The following is a 20,000-nucleotide window of genomic DNA, read 5'->3' as shown; positions in this document are numbered from 1 at the left end:
TCACTCGCACTCGGATTAAAAACGTAGTTATGTTTTTAAAATGATATTTTAATTAAATATGGAGGGAAGCAGAAATGGATTGGCACTACAATAATTAATCAAAGATCAAAAAAAAAAAGACTGAGTGACGTGTTTGTGCTTCGTCCAGCAGAAAGTCAAGTCAACGTGACTCACACACACCGACACAACAGGTGACTCTCGTCCCCCACAATGCATCTGTGACCATGATGTCACAGAAGTGGCTAATAATATAATGTGTCTGATATCTACTGACCGTACTAGCAGCTGAGCAGCAAACGGACTCGGACTCGAACGGCAAAACGTCCGGGAAATGTGCCGATGCGTTCCTGCCAAGTTCACGTCTGACAATATCTAGCAGTTTATTTCTTCGCCCACAATATCAACTTGTAAAGTTGATACGATGCAAAAAAGTTTAACCTGTAAACTTTCAGAAGACGCAGAGCGACGTCATCATCGGCTCGTGTGAGTCGTGTCCGTCTCTAAAAACTCTTCCATCTCTAGTTTCGTTCTCCACCGACACCTCGTGAATTATTCCTGCGGGAAGATTACGAGCAAAGTCAGCACAAAGACCAGATGTCGACGTGAATCTCCCGTCACTCGCACCGGACGACGGGAAGATTTCTCACAAGCGAAAGTTAATTATTTCCATCATAGCCCAACATTTTCTTTCTTCCTTCGTTCCTTCTGCTCTCTCGCTGTTTCGGTCTCATTCGGTGGACGGACAGACAGACAGATGGACGGATGGATGAGTGGATGAGTGGAGGAGGGATGATAGAGGCAATCAATATTTCCAGCATTCTAATTAAAGCCTCTCGTGGAATAAATCCATGTAATTATCAGTAAATGAAATACAAGGTCACTCCACCTGACAGAGGGACGGACACACACACACTAACACACACACACACACACACACACACACACACACACACACACACACACACACACACGCTCACACACACACACGCTCACACACACACATGCTCACACACACACACACGCTCACACACACACACACACACACACACACACGCTCACACACACACACGCTCACACACACACATGCTCACACACACACACACGCTCACACACACATGCTCACACACACACACGCATGCCTGTAAACATAGTAAAATTAGTCAGTTCCCTCTTTTGGAATTTCCTTTTCTTCATCTCTAGAAAATATCCGCGAAAGCTTCTATGCTTCACGTGTGTGTGTGTGTGTGTGTGTGTGTGTGTGTGTGTGTGTGTGTGTGTGTGTGTGTGTGTGTGTGTGTGTGTGTGTGTGTGTGTGTGTGTGTGTGTGTGTGTGTGTGTGTGTGTGTGTGTGTGTGTGTGTGTGTGTGTGTGTGTGTGTAGCAGATGAATTAACACAGTAGAAGATAAACACTAAATAAATGACTGAACTCTGCTGGAGACTGGCTGTTTACTATCCCTCTTTCTCTCTTTCTCTTCTCCTCTTTATCTCTCCATCATCCACAGAACACCATTTTTCCTTCTGTTATTAGTTTTACAATCCTCCCTTCCTGCCATAAGTGTCTCTTCTGTTTGATTCAGTGTGTGTGTGTGTATGTGTATGAAAAAACAGTTTAGTGATTCTTTTGACCTTGTCTGTCATTCGGCGTCTCTCAGCCAATCAGAGACACTTCCACCTGCACGCTCCTGCGTCTTTAACCAATCATCTGTATCCTTCTGTCTTTCTGTGTGTGTGTGTGTGTGTGTGTGTGAAAATTCAATGACTTCACAAAATTTTACACTTATTGGAAAAAATTACAAAAGAAACCAAGGAAAGACCCCAAAAAATGGTAAGAAACATTTATTCACCAGTTTTAAAAGTGGAGTTTAACTCATAATTATGTTTATGAGTTTTGCTATCGCTACGTAGCCATAGCATATTAGCGTCTGTTTACACCGACTCTTAACTCTCGTTTTGCTTCTGTTCTCTGAGTTAGCATGCTAACCAGATAGCCACAGCCTGGGCCGGCCCACCTTGTCACCGTAGCGGCGAGTCTGCTCTGAGGAACCAGCGCCGTCTAGAGGACAGATTATACATGCTGGATTGTACATGCAACGAAGGCGGAATCTCTTCCAATGCCGTCGCTCTGCGGTGAACTGAACTTCAATGTCATATTTAAATAAATATATTTTTTTACGAAATATGACGTTGTGTCCCTTCAAAAAGCTCTGTAATATTTCATCTGGGACTCGGGCTCGTCGTCAGACAGGAAGCTGGTGTGAGATGAAGATGTGTGGCAGCTGCTGCAGCCCGGTGCTGGGGGGCAGGTGTTACCGCTGCTGCTCCCCCCATCAATATACAGCTAATTAACATTAGCCACTATTCTAATTAACACGCAAACTAATTAGGAAATAATTAACCAGCATTAAAAAAAAAAGAATCAGATCTTAATGAGAACGAGGGAGCGACGAGGTCGAGGCGACATCGCAGACGGACGGAGAGTCACAGAGGATCACAGGCGTGTCGCTCATGATTCAAAGTTTGTAGTTGGTTGTGTGTGTGTGTGTGTGTGTGTGTGTGTGTGTGTGTGTTTCTTCTGTTCACTAGCAATTTTTTTTTTAACCTGCTCTCAAAGATGAAAGCTGAGCAGTCGTTCAGTTGCTTCACACAAATCAAATTGTATTACAGTATCGACAGGCTAGGTGTGTGTGTGTGTGTGTGTGTGTGTGTGTGTGTGTGTGTGTGTGTGTGTGTGGGTGTGGGTGTGTGTGTGTGTGTGTGTGTGTGTGTGTGTGTTTGTGTGTGTGTGTGTGTGTGTGTGGGTGGGCTGGATGCAGCCATCTCATATCCATTATTGATCCTGTATCATTACCCACTGCTCCGCTCTATCAAGACAAAAACACCTTGTTATTGGAATTTCTCACCTCCAGTATTGACCACACGCACGCACACGCGCACAGAGCTGTTGCAAGAAATGAACATCAAATGTGAATAGGAGCAGGGGGCGTGGCCTAATTGAGAGCTCGTCCACCTACGCCCGCGAGCACCAATTGGACGGTTACCAGCTGTCAATCACACTGTAGATGATGTGGAGATGTTGTCACATTGTTGTTTCTCAGGACAACTGTTGGAGCTTCACTTCCTGTTTGTCCGGGGATCAGTTGATTGAGTTGTGTATCGATTAATTAGCTGCTATTTGTGTTTTTTAACGAGAGCAGACGACATGTTCTCAGATGTTGCTGAGTGTTTATACGCTGCTGCTGCTCAGCTCTCCGTCCTCACGCCGCTGTTTGATTGGCAGTTATAGCCCCGGGAAAACCCCAGGAAACAAACACACACACAAACATTAATTTACACACAGACACATAAACACACACACACACACTCCATCAGACACTAACATGAGCATGTTAGGACACATGCACACACACACGTCGGGCATTGAGCCACATGTTCACAGCAGCAAATCAACATGTGCACTTGCCAGCAAACAAACACACACGCACACACACACACATTTTTAAACATGAAAACACATCGAGAAACACACACACACCTCGAGGGAGATGTGCCTGTGAGGGTTTCTAGGGATTGTGGGTAAATTGGCCCTGACATGTAAACAAAAAGCCCCAAAATGACTTGATTCAGCACACACACACACACACACACACACACAGAACCATGCACACAAGCAGATCTACAAAAAACACAAATTGTGTGTGTGTGTGTGTGTGTGTGTTGCACTACAATGTGCTGAATCAAGTGTGTGTGTCAGGGGATCTACATATTCATCAAATGAGGCAGATTCTCATTGATTCTCGTGTCTATTAGCAACGTTAAGGACGAGACAGGAAACACCAGACTCAGCTGTTCCACTTGAACACACACATTCAGCGAATAACCATTTCTTTACATAGAAAGAAAACAAAAACTTCAGTTGTATAAAATGATCGGTTCATGGAAACGTGTTCAGTCCAGCTTCACGTGGAAGTTCTGATGATGCGTCGGCGTGATGTCATCAGCGTAGAAACAAGAGAGGAGATGAGGAGAGGAGAGGAAGAGATGAGAGAGGAGAGGAGATGAGAGAGGAGAGGAGGAGAGGAGAGGAGGAGATGAGAGGAGAGGAAGAGATGAGAGAGGAGAGGAGATGAGAGAGGAGAGGAGATGAGAGGAGATGAGAGGAGAGGAGGAGAGAGGAGAAGAGAGGAGAGGAGAGGAGAGGAGGAGAGGAGAGAGGAGAAGAGAGGAGAGGAGATGAGAGGAGAGAGGAGAGGAAGAGATGAGAGAGGAGAGGAGATGAGAGAGGAGAGGAGATGAGAGGAGAGAGGAGAGGAGGAGATGAGAGGAGAGAGGAGAGGAAGAGATGAGAGAGGAGAGGAGATGAGAGAGGAGAGGAGATGAGAGGAGAGAGGAGAGGAGGAGATGAGAGGAGAGAGGAGAGGAAGAGATGAGAGAGGAGAGGAGATGAGAGATGAGAGGAGAGGAGGAGAGGAGAGGAGATGAGAGGAGGAGAGGAGATGAGAGGAGAGAGGAGAGGAGATGAGAGGAGAGAGGAGAGGAGAAGAGGAGATGAGAGGAGAGGAGGAGAGAGGAGAGGAAGAGATGAGAGAGGAGAGGAGATGAGAGATGAGAGGAGAGGAGGAGAGGAGGAGATGAGATGAGAGAGGAGAGGAGATGAGGAGATGAGAGGAGATGAGCGGTGACGAATGAAAGTGGAGAGACATTTAGACAAAGTGAGAAACAATTTCTCTGAGAGCTTCCAGTTAGTTTCATTTCTGTAACAGAAGCACACACACACACTGTTGATTGTATGTTGCCGGTTTGTTTATTAGCGCTCTGATTGAGCGGCGTCGCCATACACAGATTGGATGACCTTTCCAGATCCTTCCGCGGAGTCCGCTAAGTAGATCGGATGGCGAACGCGACGCAGCGACACTTTATTCAGATTGTTGGAGAACGAGGAGGGAAAGTGTGTGTGTGTGTCTGTTTGTACACACACTCGCTCTGCCTTCATTGGTTCAATTGAAGCCTCATCTCCATATAGTTTGTATGCAATTACACGTGAGCGCCGAGCTGAGTGGCCGCGTGTGATGCCGTCTGGATGCCGAGTGCGACGATGATGTGTGTGTGTGTGTGTATGTGTGTGTTTGTGTTTGTGGGAAGGAGCCGGTGATTCATGCTCCGTGTTTGTGTGTGTGTCTGTTTTCTTATGTGGAGCGATTCAGGGTCAATTTCTGCATATGTGTGTCTTCACGGTCGACATTAGTGCAGTTGTGTGTGTGTGTGTGTGTGTGTGTGTGTGTGTGTGTGTGTGTGTGTGTGTCAGCAGAGACAAGACCGCGGGATAAGCCTGGAGTGTGTTTCTAGTGGCTTGTTGGCTGCTGCCGGGGCTTTAAAGGGCACGTCCGTCAATCGCACGGCGCGGCCGCATCTCATTCATCTGCAATAAACAGCTAATCACACTCAGAGGAAGATGATCCCACTCGGATGGACACTCACATGCACACACACACACACACACACACACACACACTCAAACAGAGGGTTTTTACAGACCTGCTTTACTCTTCTCTGCTGATGTGATGTGATATAATTTAACTGACTATAAAAGGCACCATTTAGAGCTCAAGATCCATAAATGATTATAAATTATATTATAAACAATTATGTTAAATAAAAATGTTAAAACACAATGTTAAAGAAAGTGACAAAAAATTAATAATTCTGGCCCCGCCCCCTTTGTCAGTATCCACAAAGTTAGTGTATTCATCCTCGACCCATTTCTCCTCCGTCCACCAAGTTTCGCAGAAATCTGTTGTGTATTATTTACGTAATCCAGCTGACAAACGCATAAACTGCTAGCGCCCCCTGTAGGCTGCAATGTTGATTACATCTAGCTATTTCCTGAAGGAGAGTTTTTTCTGAATCTGAAACATAAATCAAACTCTTCTTTTTCGGCTACATCATAAAAATCAAACCCAAACAAGTGCACTTCCGTTGACACGAGGTCTCAGACCGAAGTGATGAAGTGATGAAGTGGAAAGTTGACCCTGTGTTTCTCTGTTGTCCTCCAGGCGGAGCTGATCTCCGGTCAGCGTGAGGCGCAGCGAGCCGCCCTGGAGCAGATGGCCGTCAAGCTGAGCAGCCTGCGCTTCCCCTCGTCCACCAGCAGGTGGCACTGCGGCCAGGTGGTCCGGAGCAACAGGTAAACGGGAAACTTGTCCACACTAAAGCCATTTTTTTCAGACATGAACTCCGGAGAATGTCCTGTGAATTGGGTCTGGACAGATTTTTTGAATAAACACAGCAGGAGATTGTTCCGATTCAGACGCGTTCACGCCAACGGGAGAACTTCGGGACCGTTCTGTGGCGTCTGGTCTGTGTGGAGCAGCAGGAGGTGACCATCAAACAAAAAAACGATCTCCGTCCTGTTTCAGTATCAATCCTGAAAACATATCTCACGTACTTAGTCATGTGCTACGTGATTCCGTCTGTCGCCCCAGACAACAAAATGACTTTTTAAAAATCTACTGCTGCTGAAACAAAGCATCACACGAGGTTCAATTCAAAAAGTTCTGACACGGCGTCTGCAATTTGACGAATAGAAACCGGCCGCAATCATCTCCGACGTAATCGCTGGAGCTCCTTGCCCACTTCTTCATGGCGGAACCGCCGATGTGCCTTTGAGCAAAGCGTTCGACAATGATGTCGTGAAAAACAACAAACAGACACAGAAAGACGGAAGAAATATTCTTTACACGACGACAGAGGGAAGAAAAAAAACAACACAACAAGACAAAGACACAACAAAGTAACATGTGACACACACACACACACACACACACACACACACTGCAGCCGTAATCACACACACACAGAGTGCGAGTGTTAACAGCACTAATCTGGTGTAACGGCGCTCGGCGAGCGGCATCTTTGGTCACGCTGCCTCTCGCCGTTTCATCCTCGAATTTGAGGAGCCTCCCTCCGCAGTTATCACTAACACACAGGGCGCGCACACAAACACACACACAACTGAACACACAGACACACAGACACACACTGAAACACACACAGACACAAACACACACACACACACAGACAGACACACACACACACAGACACACACAGACACACACACACAGACACACACACAACTGAACACACACAGGCACACACACAAACACACACAGACACACACACACACACACACACAGACAGACAGACACACAGACACACACACACACACACACACACATGTTTACACAAAAGTAAACACACGCAAAGTTGTACGTATGCAAATGACAAATAAAGCTTAAATTGTTGAGCCTCTAGTACGTTGTGTTGCTGCAGACTTTGTGGGTGTCATCACGTGAAAGGACGTGCACACACACATGCACACACACACGCTTATTTTAGGTAGAAAAAAGTTGTTTACACACACAGACGCACACGTAAATGAAATGTTTTGTCGATGTGTGAGTGTGTGTGTGTGTGTGTTTGTGTGTGTGTGTGTGTGTGTGTGTGTGTTTCCTTCTCTGTGGCTGCAGCGTAATGTTTCAGTAATTTGCTCTGAATGTGTTGGATATTAATTGGTTATTCATATATCAACTGCAGCTTTTCGAGAGTGTGTGTGTGTGCGTGTGCGCGCGCAGTGCAGTGGTGTGTGTGATGAGTTTCGTATTAACAGGATGTCACATGTTTGTCTTTATTTGCCGTGAGCTCGGCTCAGTTGGAGAGAAGATGAAGGTCAAACTGAATAATTCACTGATATCACGTGAAAATGTCTCCGGTCGACATTAAAAACAACAGAAACCTAGAAAAAAGAATCGTTACCTCCGGCAGGAGGACGTTTGTTTGTCAGCGGGATTAAAAACAGATTTCCAGAAATCTTTGTGGAACAACGCAACATGGAGCGAGACATGTTGGTGTGTTCCACTCATTTCCTTATCAGATATTTCTATTTTTTAACTTTCACATTTGCGATCGTTGTGATGGTTTCACAACAAATGCCAAGCGGATGTCCGTGTGTCACGTCTCTTTGCGCGAGTTCGGCCTCAGGATCAAGAAATTAAGAATTCGAGATCCAGAAAGAAGACGAACAGATCTGCCCGCTCTCTGTCGTCACATGAATATTCAATATTCGAGCGAGTGGTGCGTCCTTGTGTGACTCTGGATGTAAATGTCATCGCACAGAAATCTCTAAACTTCTAGTTTTTATTTGTTCTGTTTTTTAGAAATATGATAATTCCTATAATTTCCGGGCGGGCGGCGTCAGCAGGGGGCGCTGTGCTCTGTCACTGTGTTTTATTGTCTGTGTGAATCCATTAGACTGAATCACCTCATAAATCCACTGAGTCTCTGACTGAAAGGTGACGACTGCAGGTATGACTCATTCAACCTTTCACTCTCTCTCTTCATCCCTCTCTCCTCTCCTCTCCCGTCATCCCTCCTTCACCTCCTCCTCTTCCTCACCATCCCTCCATTTTCTTCTTTCCTTCATCATCTTCTCACATCATCTCTTTCTGTCTCCTTATCATCTCCTCCAGTTCACACTTTGTCTTCTCTCCTTTCTTTCTTTCTCTTCTTTTCTTTCTATCCATCTTTCCTCATTTACCCTCATCTCCTTTCCTTTTCCTCCTCGCTCTCTCTTCCTCACCTTACTTCCTCTTAAACTTTGCTTCCTATATCCCTCTTCCTCTCCTCCTCTCCCGTCATCCCTCCTTCACCTCCTCCTCTTCCTCACAATCCCTTCATCTTCCCTTTTCTTCTTTCCTTCTCACATCATCTCTTTCCTTTTCTTTTCCTCCAGTTCACACTTTCCCTTCTTTCCTTTCTATCCATCTTTACCCTCATGTCCTTTCCTTTTCCTCCTCGCTCTCTCTGCTCACCTTACTTCCTCTTAAACTTTGCTTCTTATTTCCATCTTCCTCTCCTCCTCTAGTCTCTAACGTTTCTTCCTCTCTCCTCTTCCTTTCCTCTTCTCTAGTCTCTAACGTTTCTTCCTCTCCTCTTCTCTTCTCGTCTCTGACGTTTCTTCCTCTCTTCTCCTCCTCCTCCTCTTTGTGAACAGGATGATGAATTAGAGACAGTGGTCACAGCTGCTGTCGCCGTGGCCGAGAGACAGAGACTTTGGAAGGGATGGAGAGAGAGAGAGAGAGAGAGATGGAGAGAGAGAGAGAGAGAGATGAGAGGAGAATTGTTAACTTTTTGTAATAAACAATATGGCATATTTATATAAATATATATATTTAAATAAATTTGTATACTTTTGAACAGTTTTCTGAGCTAAATAAATCCCATATCAGAAACAAATTATTCTTCCTCTTGAAATATTTTTGTCTTCATACGTGTCTGCAGGGATCCTACACTTTAACAGAGCCATATCAATATTTTTCTCTCTCCGATATTTAGATTTGCACGTATCCACATGATACCCGTTAGATTCCACTGGTGGAATCACGACAAGACAGAAATGAATAATAGATTCCCATAATTTCGAATTTTCCTCCAGTGACTGAGTGTCAGCGCGGCTCGGTGCGACGGCGCTCCGTCGGCGCCGCGTGACGGAAAGAGAAGCTGACACTTCAAACGCCCCGCAACCGTCCCGGTGTGGAACGCAGCTCCGCCGAGCCGCTCGCTCTCCACCATTTGTCTGTTTCCTCGTCTCGCGACGCCCCGAGAGGATCCTGTTTTACAAAGCGTTTAGTTAACATTAGTGTGAGAACAAGACGGAGAAGGAGGAAGAGGAGGAAGAGGAGGGAACAACGACAAGAGAAAACAATCTGTGCGAGTGTTGTATCTCCTTCATCTGCCTGAGTCGGTAAAGGGCCGCGCCGCTCGCCGCATAATGAGGAAACGCCCCCTCGGGGGAAGGAAGCAGCGCTCGCTTCCTTCACTTCCTCCTCCTTCTTCTTCTTCTTCTTCTTCTTCTCTGCTTGGTTTTTATTTCATTGAGGAATCAGTGGCAGGACGAGGAGGACGAGGGGCGTGTGAGGAGAGAGGAGGAAAACAGACGGAGGGAGGAGGAGGAGGAGGAGGAGGAGGGAGATGTTGGGTGTTAATGTGACTGATGAGGAGACGTGATGGAGGAGATGAGGAGGAGAGTTGAGAGAGACGGAGGAAGAAGAGGAGAAAGATGTATTACAAGTTTTAGGAACTGACCACAAAAAGTCAGGGAGGTCGTTTTTAAAAAAAGTGTGGACATTTCAAGGAATAGTTTAGAAAGTGAAGAACTGTTTTGAAAAGTGTTGACGTTTGGTTTTTAAGGAAAATGAGGACGATTTTAAAAAGTGGACAAAGTTTGTGAAGTGGTGACGTCTTTAGAAAGAAAAGACAAGTAAATAAACTGATGTGCTTGTTTGATTAACGGAGGACATCGTTCTTTTCCACTCCTCATTTCTTCAAAGGCTGTTTTGAGGGTTCAGAATATCTTTTTTTATGGGGCCTGGGTACAGTTAGGTGAAGGAGAGGGGCCAGGGGATTATGAGTATTACAGGAAGACCAGGAAGTACAGACGAGAGGGAATCAAAACCAAACAGAAAGATGGAGAAAGTTATTTTTTTCCTCTTTCTTGTTTCTGTAATTTCATTCATAGTTTACTGTGTGTGTGTGTGTGTGTGTGTGTGTGTGTGTGTACATGTAATTATCAGTAATTGTGTGTTGTTTTGTGTGAATGTGCTTCAGCAAGTGAGTGAGCGTGCGTGTGCGGCCGCCATCGACTTGTGTGTTTGTGTCCTCTGTGTGTGTGTGTGTGTGTCTGTGTGTAAGTGAATTGTCGTGGAAGCGCTGTGGGCCTGACAGAGCTGTCAAACTGTCGTCGTTGGCGACCGGAGAATTCCAAGCAATTTCAGCGCTAATGTTGAGAAACATGTTGGCGATCCCCGCCGAGACCGAAACCCACCGAATATATAAATAATAAACACACACACACACACACACACACACACACACACACACCTTAACAAAACGGCTGACAGTAATGTGTGTGTTTGAGCAATCGGCCCCTGTTCCAGCAGCATAAATATTTGATGTGATCCTGTGTCGAGGACGAGGGAGGGGGAGGGGGAGGGGGAGGGGAAGCTAAAGGACGGAGGATGCCGGAGGAAGATGAGGGAACGATAGCGTGGGATAGACGAGGAGGGAGGAAGAGGAGGAGGGAAAAGAGAGCAGGAAACAAGTTAAGAATTTAAGGAAACGAGGCTCGGGTCGTGAATATCACAAAACAAATCGTCGTTCATATTCATCTCCGTCTTTTAATCTGCCACTGAGCTCTCGTTTCGTGGATTGTGTGTTCGCCGCGACGAGGTCTCGGAAAACGAGAACCTGCGGCTCCAGAAAAAAAAGGAAATTTAAACAAAGAAATTCGACTTGCAGACGCCGCCCTGACGAGAGTGGGCGGGTTCTAACTTTGATTCAGGTGCAAGCAGACGACCTCAGGTCCGGTGGATACCACAGAACTTAACGATAACAGAAATCCACAAGGAGAAAAAAAAACACAGTCTAAGGCTGACGAGACGGGGCGACGTCACGGGGGAACCAGAACCCAAACAGACGGAGCGACACACGAGGAGGGCCGAGGTCACAGGTCACGGGGGAAACACAGAGGGAACAGGTGCAGACGACCACAAGGGCGAGAGACAGGAAGACGTCAAGAGACAGAAGACAGGAAGTGAATGCCACAATAAAACGTGGAAACGCAAAAATCAAGATTCAACAAACACAAATCTCATGTCGCTGCGGAACAAAAGCCTTATGACAATAACAGGAAGTACAACACGGAGGAAACACGATAAAAGAAAATTGAATCACAAAAACGAGTCAACGATCTCTCTCTCTCTCTGCCGTCAGTCTGCAGGAGTTCCAGGCTGAGTACCAGGAGCTCTGGGATTGGCTGATGGACATGGACGCCATGGTCGTGGACAGTCACCAGCTGATGATGTCAGAGGAGCAGAGACACCACCTGTTCAAGGTGAGAGCAGCTTTACTACATGGTGTGTCTTCTTCTCTTCTGTCTGTCTGTCTGTCGCTCCGACACTTCACCACAGGAAGTTTCTTTAAGACCAGACACTACATGCTACATGCTACATGCTACATGGCTTCCAGTGACTCCCCCGGTCTCGGGAGGCGGCTGGATTGTGTGGGAGTAAAATGTTCTTTGAAAATTTCGTCTCCAAGATCAAGGAAGCAGCGTCCGCTTCCTTTATGTATATGTACGAATTATTCTGTAAGTTCTTCTGAACAAAGTCTGGTGAAATTCACGACGTCCCTCCCCATATTTACACACACACACACACACACACACACACACACACACACTTTCTTCATCCTCACCAAGGAGAATGGGATTACATGGCATAGCCTCCCTCATAACCATATCATAGAGGGGTGTGTGTGTGTGTGTGTGTGTGTGTGTGTGTGTGTGTGTGTGTGTGTGTGTGTGTACGTGTGCGTGTGTGTGTGTGCGTGCAATGACTTTACTGCAGCCAAGTGACTCAGACAGTAAAACAGCATGTTATGATTAAAGATCTGAGTCATCCTCCTCTGTCCTTCACACACACGCACACACGCACACACACACACACACACACACACACACACACACACACACACATGTACACACAAACACACCCACACACACACACACACACACACACACAAACACACCCACACACACACACACACACACACAAACACACCCACACACACACACACACACATGTACACACGCACACACACACACACACACACACACTTTCAGACTGATAGAGATCAAAGACAGACGTGTTTCTACACTTGTTCTCGTGACATTCTTCTTTTTTAAGTCTGATGTTCAGTATGAAAACAGACGATATGATCTGCTCCGTGTGAAACAATTTACTTCTCTCTCAAGTTCTGAGGAGAAAAAAAACGTTAATTAACTCGTTAATGTCACTTTAGAGTTCTTTCTCAGTTTGTGGACGGATGAATAAATGGAGAGAGGACAGTTTCATTCTGTGATCTGTGTCACGAGTGGACGCCAGAGAGCAAAGGTCAACATGTGGCCTTAACCGACCCCGAAAAGCCCAGAGCATCATTGACGTGCCGCACACACGTTCAACAAAACATGAAATGACTTGGGAACAGTTTATGATGGAGACGAGCTTTGTACATGTATGGTCGCTGACATGCAAATCACAATGACAAAAAAGAAAAACAACGTCAAATGACAAAACAATTTCCTTATGATTGGTCGTTATGATTTATACTTCGGGGGCTCCGTACTTACGTCTGGATCGTGAGACTCTCCACTTTTTCACATTTTGTGAATTTCTCACATGCTACATTTTCTGAAAGTTGCTGAACGTTCCTGGTCATTCGCACGTAGATGAAATCCAAACACAAATATTTTCTCTTAATTATATTCACATGTTAATCAATGGGGGGGGGGGCATTAGCGCCACGGTCAATGGGATTGGTCGTCTGTGATGTTCCAATCCCACAATCAGAGAGGACGGCTCCGGTTCTCGCTGATCGGACACGTGAGTACGTGGATCTACGTTCTGATCCATCACCACGTTGAAGGAGTTCCTCTCGGATAAAACTGCATTCTTCTTCTCTAAAACACCAGTTGTGCTGAATGGACACTGGCAGGTTGTGTTTGTGTGACAGAAACGCAAAAGTCCAGGTATTGGAATCATTATCGGGAAGAGAGAAATGTGACGGGGAACACGTCTAATCGACCACATGACGTCGGCGTCAGCGGAGCCGCGGCGTTAGCGCTGCTGAAGACACTGAACACGTGTAAACACCGTGTGATACACCACATCCAACCTTAAACTAACCTTTAAAAAAAAAAGAAACATTAATATATGCATGAAAGTTATCATGATGCTGTGAGCGAGCGCGAACCGCTGACAACACAGAGACTGCTTTACTCAGAAGGCACTGCTGCGAAGCAACGCGTGAGCAAACTGAGATCCGGCTCGCCACCGCCGCTCACTCGCTCCTGTTTTAACACAATAAAGAAGAAAAATGATTTAAACTGTAAAACAAAACATAAAATTAGGTTTGATGTGACGTGTGTGTGTGTGTGTGTGTGTGTGTGTGTGTGTGTGTGTGTGTGTGGTTGTGCGCGCGCAGCAGACATGATTTATTCAGCGGCTGATGAGACTCACCTGGCCTGGCGAATTATTGATAAGTGTAAAGATGAACCTAATTTCTCCGTAGGAGTCGCACTCAAATATTCATCTCCGTATGAATATTCATGGCGGTGATGATGCACGCATGAATTTTAGATGACTCTGGAATCGCTGGGCGATTTCTTCTCCTTCTCCGTCACCCACCCTCCCTCCCTCTTTTTTTTTTTTTTTGATGTGTCAACTCTCCTGTTAAAATATTGATGTGGAGCTCGACAGCGTCTCCTTGCCGAGTCCAAGGTCGCTTCTTATACTGTGTCTCTGAGACTCGCAGACAGAGCTGCAGGGCTGAACACACCCAGCTGCTCATCTGTGGCTATTTTAATCTGATACATAAATACATATATATATATATATATATATATATATATATATATATATATATATATATGTCTCAATAATGTCTTTAAAGCCACAGTGTGTAATATTAAGAAGAACTTATTTACAGAAATTGAATATATTGTCCATAACTATGTGTTCATATATGTATTATCGACTGTGTTTTAATTAAATATAGTTACATTAGAGTGTCGTCATCAGCGAATGGATCGGACTTGGATTAAAACAGTTTGTAAACCTTTATTTAAGGTTTAAGCGAGTTTAAAAAACAACTTGTTGAACATTAATATGCTTGTTTTGGAACCCGAAAAAACTTAAAGACCCAGTGTGTAATTTTCTGGCGGCATCTTCTGGTAAAGTTGCTAAACCGCAACCAACCGAGTGACCGACAGGGGACACTTTATGGCGGCGCACATGCCGATTCCATTTCCTGTCTGAAAACTCAACGTGAACGTGACGTATTCTGGAGCGTCGTGTTCAACACGACGTAGAAACATGGAGACTCACACGGAGGTCGGTCCACCTCATGGAACTATATTTAACTCTTATATGAACAGAGTTATGGACAATATATTCAACTTCTGTGAATAAGTTCTTCTAAATATTACACACTGGAGCTTTAAGTAGCTGGTTCTTCAGTTTTAATCGTGACGACATAGTCAGTGCAAGGCTCTTGTTTCATTTTGTGTTTTTTTGAACGTCACTTATCGGGAGAAGTTGGTCACTTCTCGATTTTTTTTCTCCTCGCTGGTAATCGATGCGCTCCGCCATCTTGCTTACGACTTTCAGAACAGACAAATCAAATCAAAGCAGTTCGCCGAAAACAACAGAACCGACAGAAATCTAAATCCTGGACAGAGAGATCTTGAACAACTACGCCGTGTTCACCGTGTGTATTAAATATTTAGATTATATCATTTTTATTTGTATGTTATAGTTTCAGTTTAACAACCGCACACAACATGATACACTTACAGCACTTTCAAGTGTCTGCTGCAGGACACATGCATGCTGGGAGATTTAACCGTGTGTGTGTGTGTGTGTGTGTGTGTGTGTGTGTGTGTGTGTGTGTGTGTGTGTGTGTGTGTGTGTGTGTGTGTGTGTGTGTGTGTGTGTGTGTGTGTGTGTGTGTGTGTGTGTGTGTGCGTGTGTGTGTGCGTGTGTCTGCGAGTGTGTGCCGCGCTTAGAAAAGCTTTTTTCTTTCTCCCCAGCTCCATGTGAACGTTAAAGAACCTCGCTGTGCTCCGCTCAAATGCTGCGGGGGACTCGACCCCGTAACCATAGCAACGCCAGGGCCCAACAAAAGTTGTTCTTTTCGGAGGTGTGTGTGTGTGTGTGTGTGTGTGTGTGTGTGTGTGTGTGTGTGTGTGTGTGTGTCCCCTCCGGAAGAGGAAAGCTGGGCTGACAGTTGTTTCTGCTTGGCAGGCCGAGGCTCTACTGTTTATTGTGATGTTAGATGGAGCCACTTATCAACCTTGGAGGAAGGAGCTGTGTGTGTGCGTGCGCGCTGAGTTGGGACCAAAAGTATTTTCAGTTTGTGAAAGTATGTAATGGTATAAAAGCGGAGACACGAGTCACATCTTCTGCCCAGAGACCTTGAGAAAAGATATAAAGATTTTTCCATTGTTGTTTTTTATCGAACACACGTCATCTCCTGAATCTGTTTCACTTCTTCACATTCTCCCGTGGTTTTTGCTATTCGAAGAAACACCAGGATGTAGTTTTATATTATGAATGTATTCCTTCAGTCAGTATTGAGTCTTATACGTCATTTGATTCAGTGAAACCGTCCTTTCTTTTTCTTTCTGTCTTTCTGGTAAACTGTGAAGTCTCCATCATCGAACTAGAATCAACCTCCATCACGGCCTAACGGTCCTTAGATTCACTCAGGCAAAACCATAACACACACACTCTCAGATATGAGTCGTCTAAATATGTCTGATTGATTTCATCAACATCCATGAATTCACTCCCTGACAAATCAGTGAAAATGTAAAAATAAAAAAATTAGTGATTTCCTGATCCGCCCCTTTGTCCCTATCCTGCACAAATGGTGAGGGATTCTTTTCTTGGAGTGTGTGTGTATATGTGTGTGTGTGTGTGTGTCGAGGGTCCACATGAGATGAAACGAGCCTCAGACCTTGTCGCTGCTGTCGACCAATCACACGTCAAGGCCCCCAATGTAGTTCAGCCAATAGATGATCAAGGTTCCGGCCCCTCGAGTCCCACGGGAGGGCAGAGCCCCTTCACTGACCGTGGGACAGTTGAGATTATTGAGAGACAGACAGACACACACACACACACACACACACACACACACACACACACACACACACACACACACACAAGGTGAAATCAGATTAAAGAGCAGCAGCAGAAAATAACAGAAAACACAAACCCTGACGATGCTCTGATCAATCAGCTGATATCGCTCACACATGACAACCACTGCCCTGTGCATCAGAGAAATCCCTCATCAATATCTGTGAATATTGAACATTGAAAATGTAAACGTTAATGTCAAAGAAATATATTTAAAAAATTCCTGGAGTCTCCCCGTTCTCGTCTCAGTCTCTTCCGGTGTTTGACGTGAGAGCAGGAAGCAGCCGACGCAGATTCCTCCGCTGTCACGGTTACTAAGCAACGTCGCCGCTCAGTTTTTTTTCAATTAAGGTTTTTCAGCGGAAAACATTTCACTGCATTAAGTCATCAGACGTCTGTTCGTCTGCCTGTGGCCACGGACGGTCCAGTCCGACTAATCACAGCGTGTGTGTGTGTGTGTGTGTGTGTGTGTGTGTGTGTGTGTGTGTGTGTGTGTGTGTGTGTGTGTGTGTGTGTGTGTGTGTGTGTGTGTGTGTGTGTGTGTGTGTGTGTGTGTGTGTGTGTGTGTGTGTGTGTGTGTGTGTTGAGCCCAGCATTACTTCAGAACACCATGGGCTATTTGAAATGAGAATTTAGTGGCAGAGATGCACACACACTCACTCACACAGACATACACACACACACACACACACACACACACACACACACACACATACACCTGCTCATTAACTGACTTCCAAAACCAATCTGGGGTTGGTGCGACAGAGGAGCTCTGTCTGAGGCCGAGCACAAACACACTCACACACACACGCACGCACACACACACACACACACACAGACACACACACACACACACACACACACACATAGATACAGAGTGTGTGTTCAGTGGTTGTCTGGTTATCTGTAGTCCAAACAGAAGGAGAAACACTGAACTTATTAACACTCATACACACACACATGCACTCACACACACTCACACACACACACACACACACACACACACACACACTGATAGCAACAACACAACTTTATTTCTCTACATGAAGCAGTTTAACCCTCTGAACCTGATGAATATTGTTGCCACACAACTCATTTGCGACAGCGAACACGATTTGAAGGAAACGTAATTAGTTTCTACCAACGTAATGAGCACGTGTCGTTGAGTTACATGTTTTAAAAAGTCTCAAATAGTTTAGATGAAGTATCAGAGAAATGATGACAGACGATGTCGTTCATTTTTTGTTTTTGTTTTTCCATTTTTCTATGTAGTCACCGTGTCCAGAAAGAGTGTAGAGCCTGTGTTCTGTGTCCTGACCAGCAGAGGGCGACTCTATGGGAACGTGACTCGACTTCTCACTTGATCCATAATGTCAGTAAAACATTTTCCTGAGGAGTTTATGGTTCAATCTCTAGTTTCGAGTCTTATTCAACACGTGATGTTCATTTTGTACATTATGGTTCATTTACAGTCACACAGACCATAAAGCACCGGATGTGTTGGGGGGGCGTGACTACAGTGTGAGTGACAGCTGGTGCCGTCCAATAGGTGCAAGTGTGGGTCGACCTTCTGTGGGGCAAGCTCTCAGAAAACCAAGATGGCGCCGGCCAAAATACTAAACCAACAGGTGACGTCACGGTGGGTCGACACAACGCTGCTCAAAGTGCGGCTACAGATCTTTAATAGAAATGGAGTCCGAAAAAGGGCTGGTGAGCTCGACCAATCGGAAGTGTTCAGCGCTGTAAGCCCCACCCCCAAAGGTTCCTGCACTGTTTTTGTAAGTTGAGACTTTTCCTCTCGCAGGAGTTCTAGGACCTGATTTCAACCCTGATCCCTGAGATGGTTCCTCCACAGGTTCTGAAATGTTAATATAGAATATAGAAACAAGGAAGTTCAAAGTTAAAATGAGTGATGATGATGCTGTGGAGAGAATAATCCTCTGCAGAGACGCCAGAGTAACACAGAGAGAAGAGAGAGACGAGATACAGTCGACTGTGTCGAGCCTCTGTTCCTGTCTCCGTCTTAAACCCTGAGGGCGACAGTGAGAGTACACAACCTCGACAGGAGGCTGAGCGCACACACACACACACACACACACACACACAGTCTGGGTTGTATTCCAGTAGAGAGTCATGCCTGAGAAACACACAGTCGGCTTAAGTCCTCGATCCTCTGAGCTCTGCCAGAAAAGCTCTTTTCTCGTCCTCTTCCTCTCGTTCCTCGTCTTCCTCTTCCCTCGTCGTAACTTTCGCCTGTTCTTTTTCTCTCTCTCTCTCTCCATTATTTCATCGTTTCACTGTCGAACACGGGATTTAGGAAATAGCGAGTGACATGACAAGTATGGAAGTGACAGAATCACATGAAAAATACGACTCACAAATGTGTAGAATTGTGTTTTCCGATCGACAAAACACTTTTATAAACACACAAGCTGAATAAATATGATTATTTCATGACGTCTGAGGAGATGCTCATTCATCCAGGTCATAGTTGTAGTTTCTTCAGCGAACCATAACCCCGAAGGAACTGCAACCAAGTCCAGCTGCTCCTCATTCAACCTGCTCCTGGAGAATAAGATTCACGCACAGATTTTTACCTTTTAAAGTTTTTTCTAATCATTTTGTGTTTTTCCCGTTACGTGTCCATGCTATCATGGCTATCATGTCTGACGTCGACATCACGGTAAGAAGGAGGTCGTTCATTGGTTCATCGCTCTAAAGATGGCCGACAATCAACGTAACATTTGACACTTTAAAGCTTTTAAACTCTGCGTCTGACTTCAGTCGGGTTTCAGTTCAGACTCGTGTGAACATCAAACGACAACTTTTTTCAATGACCCGTCAAAATGAAAAATGTATTGTTATAAACAGAATAAATCTTTATGGCGTCAACGTAGGTTCCTCTCTTCGGTCCACTGAATCTACTGAACAACGTTCAGTTGAGGTCTCTGCGACCGGATGTTGTGTGTGTCGTGTTTTCAACATACAAAACTAAGATTAGAAAAAGTAACGTAGACCAAACTTGAAGAAATATGACGTCATCTCCGACGATCCGCAGAAACAGATTATATTTGACGAGTCCAGTACGTTTGGATCCAGGGCGCTGATCGAAAGCTGCTGGTGTTTCAGTCAAATTATTTAAATTTAAAAGAAGAAAAAATGAGAGAAAGGGGAAATATAATTGACTG

The 20,000-nt window shown here is 45.2% G+C and overlaps 2 protein-coding genes across 13 annotated transcripts in view; both read left to right on the top strand.

Annotated features, from left to right (window-relative positions):
* The window catches only part of LOC118286489 (alpha-tectorin-like), a 475,374-nt gene that overhangs the window by 126,252 nt on the left and 329,122 nt on the right, over positions 1 to 20,000 (top strand). The window lies entirely within an intron of this gene.
* The window catches only part of akap6 (A kinase (PRKA) anchor protein 6), a 136,421-nt gene that overhangs the window by 53,864 nt on the left and 62,557 nt on the right, over positions 1 to 20,000 (top strand). For all 11 annotated transcript variants that reach the window (XM_047337714.1, XM_047337712.1, XM_047337711.1 and 8 more), the window contains 2 exons: positions 6,052 to 6,182; positions 11,825 to 11,945. In XM_047337714.1, the coding sequence (XP_047193670.1) occupies positions 6,052 to 6,182; positions 11,825 to 11,945 (252 nt within the window). The remainder of the gene's footprint in view (positions 1 to 6,051; positions 6,183 to 11,824; positions 11,946 to 20,000) is intronic.

This window comes from Scophthalmus maximus, chromosome 15, assembly GCF_022379125.1.
Source record: "Scophthalmus maximus strain ysfricsl-2021 chromosome 15, ASM2237912v1, whole genome shotgun sequence".
Classification (NCBI taxonomy): domain Eukaryota; kingdom Metazoa; phylum Chordata; class Actinopteri; order Pleuronectiformes; family Scophthalmidae; genus Scophthalmus; species Scophthalmus maximus.
Note: the sequence above shows the minus strand (reverse complement) of the source record. Positions and strands in the feature narration are given on the sequence as shown.